Source organism: Lolium rigidum, chromosome 1, assembly GCF_022539505.1.
Source record: "Lolium rigidum isolate FL_2022 chromosome 1, APGP_CSIRO_Lrig_0.1, whole genome shotgun sequence".
Taxonomy (NCBI): domain Eukaryota; kingdom Viridiplantae; phylum Streptophyta; class Magnoliopsida; order Poales; family Poaceae; genus Lolium; species Lolium rigidum.
Genome location: NC_061508.1, coordinates 237,958,476 through 237,969,917, shown reverse-complemented (window position 1 = coordinate 237,969,917; position 11,442 = coordinate 237,958,476). Strand labels below are relative to the sequence as shown.

The 11,442-nt window shown below is 44.8% G+C and overlaps 1 protein-coding gene across 3 annotated transcripts in view; it reads left to right on the top strand.

Moving 5' to 3' along the window:
• The first annotated feature begins 5,636 nt into the window (after positions 1–5,636).
• The window catches only part of LOC124691573 (protein SWEETIE), a 35,267-nt gene continuing 29,461 nt past the window's right edge, over positions 5,637–11,442 (top strand). For all 3 annotated transcript variants that reach the window (XM_047224869.1, XM_047224874.1, XM_047224863.1), the window contains exons 1-7: positions 5,637–5,822; positions 6,156–6,363; positions 8,254–8,360; positions 8,746–8,982; positions 9,092–9,181; positions 9,251–9,338; positions 10,281–10,345. In XM_047224869.1, the coding sequence (XP_047080825.1) occupies positions 5,637–5,822; positions 6,156–6,363; positions 8,254–8,360; positions 8,746–8,982; positions 9,092–9,181; positions 9,251–9,338; positions 10,281–10,345 (981 nt within the window). The remainder of the gene's footprint in view (positions 5,823–6,155; positions 6,364–8,253; positions 8,361–8,745; positions 8,983–9,091; positions 9,182–9,250; positions 9,339–10,280; positions 10,346–11,442) is intronic.

Here is an 11,442-nt window from a genome sequence, read left to right as displayed (position 1 = left end):
CTAGTAAGACTCTTGATCTTTGCTCAAAAGAATTATGCTACTACTGAAAAAGAATTCCTAGTTGTAGTCTTTTCTTGTGATAAGTTTCGACCTTATATTGTTGATTCGAAAGTTACTATTCATACTGATCATGCTGCTATTAGGTACCTTATGGAAAAGAAAGACGCTAAGCCTAGACTTATTAGATGGGCGTTGCTTTTACAAGAGTTTGATCTGCATATTGTAGATAGGAAGGGTGTTGAAAATCCTGTTGCTAATAATTTGTCTAGATTGGAAAATATTTATTATGATCCTATTCCTGTTAATGATAGTTTTCCGAATGAACAATTGGTTGCGACAAAAGTAACCTCGCGAGAGATTCCTTGGTATGCTGATTATGCTAACTTTATTGTTTCTAAGTACTTGCCTCCAACATTTACAGCTCAACAAAGAAGGAAATTCTTTTATGACTTGAGGCATTATTCTTGGGATGACCCACACTTATATAAAGAAGGAGTGGATGGTATTATGTGAATATGTGTTCCAGAATATGAGTAACGAGAGATATTGATAAAATGTCATGGTAGTGCTTATGGAGGACATCATGCTGGAGATAGAACTGCACAAAAGGTTCTACAATTAGGTTTTTATTGGCCCACTCTTTTTAAATATGCAAGAAAGTTTATTTTATCTTATGATGAATGCCAAAGAGTTGGTAATATTTCTAGACGCAATGAAATGCCTATGACTTATTCTCTTGTTGTTGAACCATTTGACTTATGGGGATTTGACTTTATGGGTCCTTTTCCTCCTTCAGAAGGTTATACTCATATACTTGTTGTTGTTGTTGATTATGTTACTAAGTGGGTAGAATCTATACCTACAAAGAGTGTTGATGGCGAGACCTCGTTAAAAATGCTTAAAGATGTTATTTTCCCTAGGTTTGGTGTGCCTAGATATCTTATGACTGATGGAGGTTCTCATTTTTTTTCATGGTGGTTTTAGAAAGACCCTTGCTAGATATGATGTTAATCATAGGATTGCTTCAGCCTATCATCCCCAAACAAGTGGGCAAGTGAAATTATCAAATAGAGAAATTAAATCTATCTTGCAAAAGACTGTTAATAAATCTAGGAAGAATTGGGCTAGTAAGTTAAATGATGCTTTATGGGCTTATAGAACTGCTTATAAAAATCCTATGGGTATGTCTCCTTACAAAATGATTTATGGAAAAGCTTGTCACTTGCCTTTAGAATTAGAACAGAAAGCTTATTGGGTAGTGAAAGAACTTAATAGAGACTTTAAACTAGCTGGTAAGAAAAGGTTGCTTGACTTAAGTTCTCTAGATGAATGGGTGAATGAAGCTTATGAAAATTCTAGACTCTTTAAAGAGAAAATTAAGAAGTGGCATGATAGGAGAATTCTTAAGAGAGAGTTCCACGTTGGTGAGAAAGTTCTATTGTATAGGTCTCATCTCAGTTTTTTTGCAGGAAAATTACTCTCAAAATGGGAAGGACCTTTTACTATTGAAGAGGTGTATCGTTCCGGTGCAATAAAAATTGCTTCACTGAAAGATAATACTACACAAGTGGTGAGTGGGCAAAGACTCAAACATTATATTTCTGGAGGTTCTTATAATGAAGATATTGATATTATTCAAGTGGTGACCCCGAAAGAATTTATTAAGGAGCGAATCTAGGAAACTGCAGAGTCCGTTTTCGAAAGGTAACAATTTTAGTAAGAAAAAGTTCGCGTTAAACTTTCTAGCTTATATTTTTGTCGTTTTTATTAAATATGAGAAAATACGAGACGAAAACGGGTAGGAGATGGTACCCGAGGGCACCGCACCACCCCTAGGCATGGGCCAGCCTCAGGCCGCGCCTAGGCATGGTGTGGGAGCCCCAGAGCTCCTCTCCGACCCGATTTCGCCTTGTACCTTCCTTTTGTTACGAAACTTTTTGCTATATAATCCCCCGGATCCCCCGAGGTTTGGATATCGTGCTCTCATCGTGTTTTCGTTTCGATCTGTTTCTGTCAGGATTTGTTCTCAGATTTAGAGGCACCATGGTCTCCACCAACAACAAAGAGGGCAAGGAGCCTTCGGGAGATGATCTCTAAAATCCCTAGCCGGAGTAGGAGTTCCAGAGTGAAGCTGAAGAGGAAGTAGAAGAAGATCGATGTTCACCTCCTCGCACCACCATTGCAAGCATTGGAGTGGTGGAAAACCCTCTCAAGTTCAAGAAAGCAGCGCGGTTGCGCACTGGAGGAGGGGTTCCACGTCACGTCCTAGCTCAAAGGGCACCGTCTTCAGGCAACAATAACCCCTTCCATACTTTAATCCATAAGCATCAATTCTAAAGGGTGCCTAAGGCGGAGTTACCCTCTGGTTGGGATATAGATCGTTCTAACAATGCAAGGAAAGGAAGCTCTTAGTTTGAAGAAGGATGGGGAAATAATTCCAAGAGCTTGGACTCACGGTCTGACAAGTTTATGTGTGTTGATGTATTCAATCATATCTTTTACCCTTTTTTGTGTAGCACAATGCTTTTATCTGAATGAATATAACTTTGAAAACTATCTATGATTGTAAAAAGTTGTAATGATTAAGAATGTGATTTCTGCAATATAAGCTCTAATATATAGGCTCTGCTCGAAAGATAAGTACAATCTGTTAATTGTTCTCTGACCAAGAACGAAAGTTTGCCATCACCAATTATGATTTTATCGGTGCACTTCTATTAGTGACTCCTTAATCATTGCAAGTTGAGTTATATAAGAAGTTGCTGTCTATAATGACTTGTGTATTGGTAAGGGTGATGCTCCTTGTTCGTATTTTATTTATCGACACTTCACTCCATAAACCCGTGGTCTGGTTTACTAAGTTTGACTTTCTCTTGGGGACAAGCGAGGTCTAAGCTTGGGGGAGTTGATACGTTCAAATTGCATCACTATTTTATATCATAATTTATTGCTATTCATTGATATATTTCATATTTAGAGATGATACTTATGTTATTTCATGTATTTTTGCATGCTTGATGATTATTGGAGAATTAACTGTCGGAGTCAGAATTATGCTGGAAAAAGGACCGTCCAGATACCATATTTCTGAAGAACAACAATTTTCGGAAAAAACCAAGAAGTTCCTAATTTGCCAGATGACGGAGGAAGCCAGAAGGGGAGCCTGAGGTGGGCCAGGAGGGGCCCAAACCACCCCTAGGCGCGGGCCACCCCCTGGCCGCGCCTAGGCATGGTGTGGTGGCCCTGGCCCACCTCTAATGTCGTCCCTTCGCGTATTTCATCCCCCCAAGAACCCTAAGACTGGGGGAGCGAATAGAGAAATATTCCGCCGCCGCTACTGGGCAGAAAACCACAGAGAGCGAAAAGCTCTCCGGTAGGCAGAAATCTGCCGGGGAAATTCCTTCCCGGAGGGGGTAAATCATCGCCATCGTCACCGTCATCGAGCTGGACTTCATCGAGATCATCATCATCATCATCTCCATCACCAGCACCGTCATCTCCATCACCTCCACTCCGTCCCGCTGTAACATTTTTGGGTTTGATCTTGTCTATTTCATAGGGGAAACTTTCCCGGTGTTAATTACTCCCTGTAGTTGATGCTATTGAGTGGAACCATTGAATTAAGGTTTATGTCTAGATTTTTATTCAGCATTATATCACCTCTGATTATGATCCATATGATGTCTTCGTGAGTAGTTCGTTTAGTTCTTGAGGACATGAGAAAAGTCATGATGTTAGTAGTGGAACTATGTTGAGTAATATGCAATAATTTGATATTTAAGTTGTGGTGCTATTCTTCTTGTGGTGTCATGTGAACGTCGACTACATGATACTTCACCTTTATGGACTTAGGGGAATGCATCGTGTATTTGGCTACTAATTGTGGGGTTGCGGGAGCGACAGAAACCCAAACCCCCGTTAGAAAACCTGTGCATGAGGGAGTGCAGGATCTCAAAGTTTAATGATGTGGTTAATTACTTTCTTGTAGTTGCGGATGCTTGCAAGGGGTATAATCACAAGTATGCATTAGTCCAAGTAGGCCTAGTGCATTAGCATAGGTTCACCCACACAACACCTATCAAACCGATAAAGATTATTCAGCCTCGTGAAGCGAAAACACTTGACGAAATTCCCGTGTGTCCTCAGAAATGTTTAGTCATCATAAGTAAATCAACCGACTTGTCTTTTGCTCTAAAAAGGATTGGGCCACTCGTTGCAATTATTATTACTGTCTTTTATTTACTCGTACTTTATTCATTTGCAATATCAAATAATCTGAAAACCTGTTTGCTAGTGTGTACAGTGAATTCTTGATCTAAACTGCTTGTCAATATCTTCTGCTCTTTAGGTTGCTCTTTAGGTTCGACACTCTTATTTATCGAAAGTACTACGATACACTTCCGTACTTGTGGGTCATCAGTTATTGGATCAAAATAAAATTCGGAATGGATTCAGAGTATTCTAAACCATTTCCGATTTTCACGAGAATGGTCCAAACGGCTAGTTTTGTGGTGAACCTTTTTCTTAACCCTTTCTTCCCGGATCACTTACCTACCCCCTCACACGAAATGAAAAATATGCAAGCTTGTATCCTCCATTGTTCAACATCACCAAAGTCTAGAGATCTACCCATTCCTCCATCAAAAATCAAATCCCTACGAGAAAATAAAAGAGGAGATCCAGATCTACTTTTATCTTTCTTTTTAAACTTATTTTTATGTGTGTATTCATACTAATATTATCATATTGCGTCGTTGCAGAGGATAGGTCGCGCATGTATTCACTGTATCAAAAGAAATTAGTCCTTTTGCGTTAGCAGGAGGACATTTAGGGGTGTGTTCGTTTTCTGGATCAAGTGGAATGGAATGGAACCATTCCATTCCACTTCATCCCATTCCAACCCATTCTCACGTTCGGTTCATCCAAAAAATGTGGAATGGAACCAAATCGAATTTGTGCCTAAACTTAATTAATCAGTGCCTAAATAATCTAAATATTCCATTAATCAGACTCCAAATCATGGGACAGGAGGAAAGCGGTGACCTCCGGCCCGCGTCCGGCGAGCTCGCGCCCGCTGCCCCTGCGCCTCGCGTCCGACGACCTCTGGCCCGCGTCGGCGACCTCGCGCCCGGCGACCTCGGCCCCCGCCCGCGTCGGCGACCTCGCGCCCGCGCTCGGCGACCCGGCGGCAGGGGCGGCAACGACCTCGGACGGGCGGAGAACCTTGTACCGGCGGCGACCTCGATGGAGACAGGGGTGGTGGTTAGCGAGTATCAATTTTTTCAGCGCGTAGTTAGCAGCCGTTCCACCTCGTCCGACCGAATCGGCCGGACGGGTGGATTCCGCATCTTCGGCGAATATCCGTTTCTATGGAATGAGTTGGTTCCATTCCCTGCCGAAACCGAACACGAGAATCCTTCTCACGCGCGGAACGTTCCATCCCGTTCCAGCAAATTCTCAAACCGAACACACCCTAGGTGACCACCTCCTACCGGTACACGGACTCTAACCACGCGGCACGTCGACTGTGGCCAGATCTGGCTCTCATTGCCATCTGATCTCGCCTCGCTCGTACCGGAAAAAGGCCATCGGGCCCAAACACCCGCACGCCCTCCCGCCCCACCCTTTCAATTCCCATGGCGAAGCGCGGCGTCGCCGGCGCCGCCGCCGCTGCCGGCGACCCTATTCCGCTGTCGCGGTTCGGCGCGCTGGTGGCGCAGCTGGAGTCCGTGGTGGCGTCGGCCAGGCAGAAGCCCCCCGACGCGCTCCTCTGCTTCGACCTCCTCTCCGAGCTCTCATCGGCGCTCGACGAGGCGCCCAAGGTCGCTACCAACCCTCATCTCCCGTACCCCTAGATCTCGCCTCCCAGATCCCAGCTGCTAAACCATTGCTTACGCGTATACTGGCTGTTGCCGCAAGAGCTCCCTGAACGGGTTTCCGGCGAGTAGCCAACGGTGCTGCTGGGCCGTGATCTGCTTGAATTGGCTCCCCACGGAGAGCAATTTCGGCAGTTCACTGCCTATACCCCGCTGTCCTCGCGAAGCTCCAGCAGTCTCTAGCTGCTGGGTCGGAGGATCCTAGTTCGGGTTACGTGTTGGGTTCTACTGTCCTAGTATGTCTGGTTTTTTGAATTGTATATTTGTGTTGCTATTCAGGAGACCATACAGCTTTGGCAAAGGAAATGCGAGGATGCTCTCCAATCCTTGCTCGTCTTTGGCGCTTGCCGCCCGGTTCGGCGTTTGGCGTCATCGGCAATGGGGAGGATAATTCAGAAAGGCGATGCAATATCAGTGTACGCAAGAGCGAGTACCTTGCAGGGGTGGTTGGTAGATGGGAAAAGAGCGGATCCCATGGCATGCGCAGGTCAGGAATCGCAATTCATCTTCTATGGATGACTTTTTTGAAATGTGCTGGCAATTGTAAGTAATATAGTTATCCATTTATCTGTATAGACCTGACTAACAGGGGAACATAAAAGCTTACAAGTCTTTTAAGCCAGAAAAAGGGAAATCATGAAATGCTCTCATTAGCTGAATGAAAAATTAAGGGTCTACACCGTTTATTTGTTGAGACCAGTAGTAGTGCTGGAGATTTACGGAACATTAACGAGAGGTGTTATAGCTGCGTGACAAATATATTTTATAGGTCTTACCACGTATACATCACCTTAGTAACGCGATTTTGAAGATCCAAAATTTCTGGGATGAGTTCATTGATCTTGAAAAATTGAGCTCGTATATTTTATCCCTATAGTGCACAAATTTCTAGTCGCTGAACTGTGAATAATTCACTCATAGCCATTGCTATCACTCTATTTGTGTCCGGGTAAATTGATTCACAGGTGACGAGACACTATCACCCAAATGTGTCGCCCCCCTGGTTTAGATGACCCATAAAACGTCACCGCCGTTTCCACCTTAGCTTGATTGACCCGTCGAAGCCACTGTCTTGCTCTTGAAGTCGCCACCACCTTTGCCAATTGAGGCCTTGTTCGGTAGGCAGGGATTAGGGTGTAATATGTCTAGTGTTTTAGGTGAAAACCCGTGTTTACTCGGGGATTGGGCAATTGCTAAGCTCAGCTACCGGTTCAGCTAGCTTAATTTGCATGCCTACGCACTGTCAACATGCGCGCTCAGGAGCCTCGGGCCGGTTAGGCTGGGCGTTTCTTTGCGTGTGCTGGGAATCGGAGTGGACAAAACGTACAACAAGCTGGCCAGAAAAAAACGCGAGGGCTGCCGAGCGTTTTGATTCACACGTGTAATAGCAGGTTTTGCAAGAATAACTGAGGCCGGACTCTTCCAAACCGGTTGAAAACCACCCTGCCGAACGGTTCTGTGGCTGTTTGCAGAGATTTCGTGCTGTCCCAAGGCAACTAAACACTCTGATCCCTGAAAAACTTGTGTGCCGAACAAGGCCTGAAGGTGAAGCCATCACTGCCATTTGCCTGTTGCCAACGTTGCTCCTGTGATTCTGTATTTCAATATGAAGAAGAATATGGTACGGAGTAGAGATTTTTTGCTGGTATAAATAAGCCTATTTACTCTTTTCAATAAACCTTCTGGTTTCTCTCCAAAAAGTAAATTTTGGTGGCTCCCCTGTGATAAGCTCCCAAATCTCAGAGAATCTTAAGCCGTGCCAAAGCCAAACTGTGCTGAAAGGCTCACATGTGGAAGTGCCTTCAATGCCAACCAAAAACAGGCCCTGGCTTGCTCTGCCCCTTCAATTCAGTGAGTAAGAGCTGCTACCAGGATTCTGCTCCAGGGATCACTTCTGGATGGATAATTGGCTGTGCGGTCGCTCAATCGAAACAATTGCCTACTAAACACATGGTGGCAGAAGCTCTCCTGTACTCACAATGGATCGCTGACCTCAAAAAGCAAATGCATATGCCATCCTTCATTCAGCTCCTCAACACTTGGGAGTTGGCCAGAGAGACTGCTTTTTATCCTGATATACCCGATGTTTGATCATGTGCTTGGAACGCATCGGGTGCATATACTGCTAAGTCCTTTATCAGATAAGAAGATATGCTTATATTATAATGTTATGATACCGCCTAAAATAGTATAGTAATGATCAAGGGATGCATTTTACCATGGTGTATAATTGTGTATCGTGCAATGGTCTGATGACTTCCCTTCAATTTCTTGTACAAGGCACACTATAATCATATAAGATCTTGTGGTTTGCTTATTCATTGTGATAATCCCTAATTTGTATTTCTAATATTGTAAAACACAATAACTCCTACAGGTGCAGCACAGTGCCTAGGGGAAATTTATCGCTTATTTGGACGCAAGATTACCGCAGGATTGATCGAGACATCAAACATCGTAGCCAAACTCATGAAGTATCATGAGGTTGTGTTTTTCTTCCTTCAGTTTCTTGTTCTTTCTGTTCTTTCTGTTCTCCTTCCAGTGTCTTCTCCAGGAAATTATCTAACTGTTTTGGGTATTCATGTTATTTTTGTTATCTCTTGCAATACAATGGCTATGTTAACCGGCGGAGTTCTCTGTTTGTTTTTTTCTAAGAACAAGGTTTCCTACATGTTCGGGGGATTGTATTGTAAATCTGAAACATGTTCACCTGTGGAACTTTTCATTCCCCACTTTCTTTCTTGTCTCAAAGGATCCAATGTTTCTTTTAGGAGTGTTGATGCTGATCTCCAGCCAACCGTTTGGTGTAAATTTGTGCTTCTGCTTCATTTTGTACCAGTAAGGCAATTTTTCTTACTTGAAACTTCAGGACTTTGTGAGACAAGATGCACTCCTCTTGCTTGAGAACGCATTGGAAGGCTCTGGTGGTGGTGGTAGTGGTGCAGCTTATTTGGAGGCTTTCCGCATAATCATGCGAGGAGGCATAAGTGACAAAGCATATATTGTTAGAGTAGCAGCAGCACGATGCTTGAAGGCCTTTGCTAATATAGGTGGGCCTGGGTTGGGGATGGCTGAACTTGATACTTCAATGTCCTGTTGTGTTAAGGTACTGTTTACTCCTCTCATTTCTCATGTCCACAGTCCACTGCAAGCTGAAAACAAGTGGCTGCTGTGTTTTTAGCTGAATCTGTTCCTTGTCTGACAACATTATATAGGGCTTGGAAGATAATGTGTCAGCAGTTAGAGATTCATTTGCAGAAGCACTTGGTGCCATACTTGCTCTTGCCGTGAACCCAGATGCACAGGTATATAATTTTTGTATTTTTTTTAAAACTTTTATCTTGTCAGCTTTTGTATATGACTTCAGTTGATAGGTAACCAAAGGAGGTAAAAAGCAAAATGTTTCTGCAAAGAAGTTTGATGATGGTCTACAGAAGCATTTAATTTTACCATTTCTTAAAGGTAAACAAAGCTGTGTCCTTTTCTGAGTGTGTGATGAAAGACATCTAAACACATGAATCTCTATGTATGCTACTGTAGCACCAACTTGAATGCTGCATTTTTTGATTCAATTTTTGCATGTCTCGACTTTATTCAGAAAAATGCTAATATCAAAACATTAGTGAAATTATCTGTTCCCAGATCTGTAGCTGTGTGAACCATAACTATTAAACTTGTTGCTGAACTTACACTATACCAAAAATTGTCATCGATCCTAGATGTGCTTACTGCTAGTAGCACTCACCGGCTCACCGCTATGTGAAACTAGCATTCTTAGTACTTGGGCAATATTGCAATCATTGGGGAATTCCTAGGTAGCTCAATGGTTGGCACTTAGTTGTGCAATCAAGCACCCTGGTTCAGATCCCACCTTCCACCTAGGAACATATGCTGGGGTTCCTTCCATTTTGGTCATCTTTTTGTTGATAGTTATCTGTGGCTCTGTGCACTGCTCTCTTTTCCGTTTTTCTTATTTTCTGCAATCCTTTGAATTTGTAATATGGTAATCTTTTTTATCAGTAAGACTGTGAATATAAAGCATGTGGGCTTGAGTATGGCACAGATAGCTTGGATATATCTAGGTCTCCAGATGGCTCTTAGGCCAAGCCGTAGCTGTAATTTCAGTTCTGTAGGCTTCTAGGTTCTCAGCCTTTTTGCCTTCGGTTGGAAAAGACTTGTGTTGGTCTGTGGGGCCAGTCTATAGCCTAGAGAGCAGCAATGAGTAACTACTGCCAGCCTGAGAGTGGCTGGGGCGTTACATTAGGTGTTTTTTTTCTTCTGATTGTTGTTTCTCTACTTTCATCAGTTTTGTGTTTGACAGGAAAAAGCTTGGATATTGTATGACTTAGGCGATATCCGTTCTTATGTCCATTGACTGCAATGTTTCTTGTTTTCCTATTGCAGCAAATGGAGCCAATGCAAAGAAACTCCGGATTGGTTTGTCTCTATCGTGGGTGTTCTTTTTGCAGGTAATTTTTTGAGATTTAGTAGGAAGTAAACACAAGGATTGTAAAAGGAATACCACAGAATTATAATGCAGATAGTAAGAGCAACTCTAACAGAGCCCGTAAATCCCGCCGGAACCGAACTTTTCCGGCGGATTTACGGGTTCGGGCCGAATCTGGCGCAGAACAGCGCCCGAAAACGTGGGCCGGCCCGAATACGGAGTTCAGGGGCCCGAACTTTTCCCCGCACGGCCCCTATTAAAAGGGATCGCGGAGGGGAGTTCGGTTCGCAAACCCTACTCCCCTCCGCCGTCTCCTCTCCCTCCGCCGCCGCCCGGTCCCCGCTCCGACGAGCGATTCCGGCCGCTCCGAGGCCGCGCCGCCGCTTCGGCCAGCTCCCCTCTGTCCGGAATGACACGTGCTAGACGCGTGGGTAGGGGAGGTGGCCAATCCGGCGCCGGAAGGTGCACTCGGCGTCCGCCGGGTGCACGGGCGTCGCCGGAGGTCAGCAGGCGTCGGCGCTCCATCGGCGCATGGAGGAGGGCCGGCCGGAAGTGGCCGGAGATGATGGCGTACCTCGCTGCGCGCGCGGAGGAGGCGGCGGAAGCAAAAGCCGAGGCGCCCCCGTTGCCGCGGCGTGCAGCCCTCCTCGCGCCGGCGCTGCCCCCGCACGGCGACGACGACGACGACGCCGCCGGGACGCCTCAAGCGTGCGGGAGCACCTCCGAGGCGCCGGTCGTCGAAGTGGCGGCGGTCGTCCTCGCCTAGGAAGACCGGCGAGCAAAAACCCTCCGCCGGCGAGGTTAGCTCCCCGGTGACAGTATAGTCACTCCGGGGCTAATTCTAGTTAAATTTAGGTGCCTAGATCGTAATGTACGTGCAATATGCATGTATTTTGCCTAGTATTGTACAAATTATGAACGAATTTAGCTTCAATCGATGAAATCGTGTGCGATCGCAAATTTTGGTTTCCCGCGACGTTTGATTTCTTCGAGTTCGGTTCCCCTTTTCGGTTTCTGTTCTGCGCCATCGCTAAATCCGCAACCAAAGTGTTTTTCGGGAGACTGAACTCGATTTTTTCAGTTCCGATAAATAGGGGCTCTGTTAGAGTTGCTCTAAGA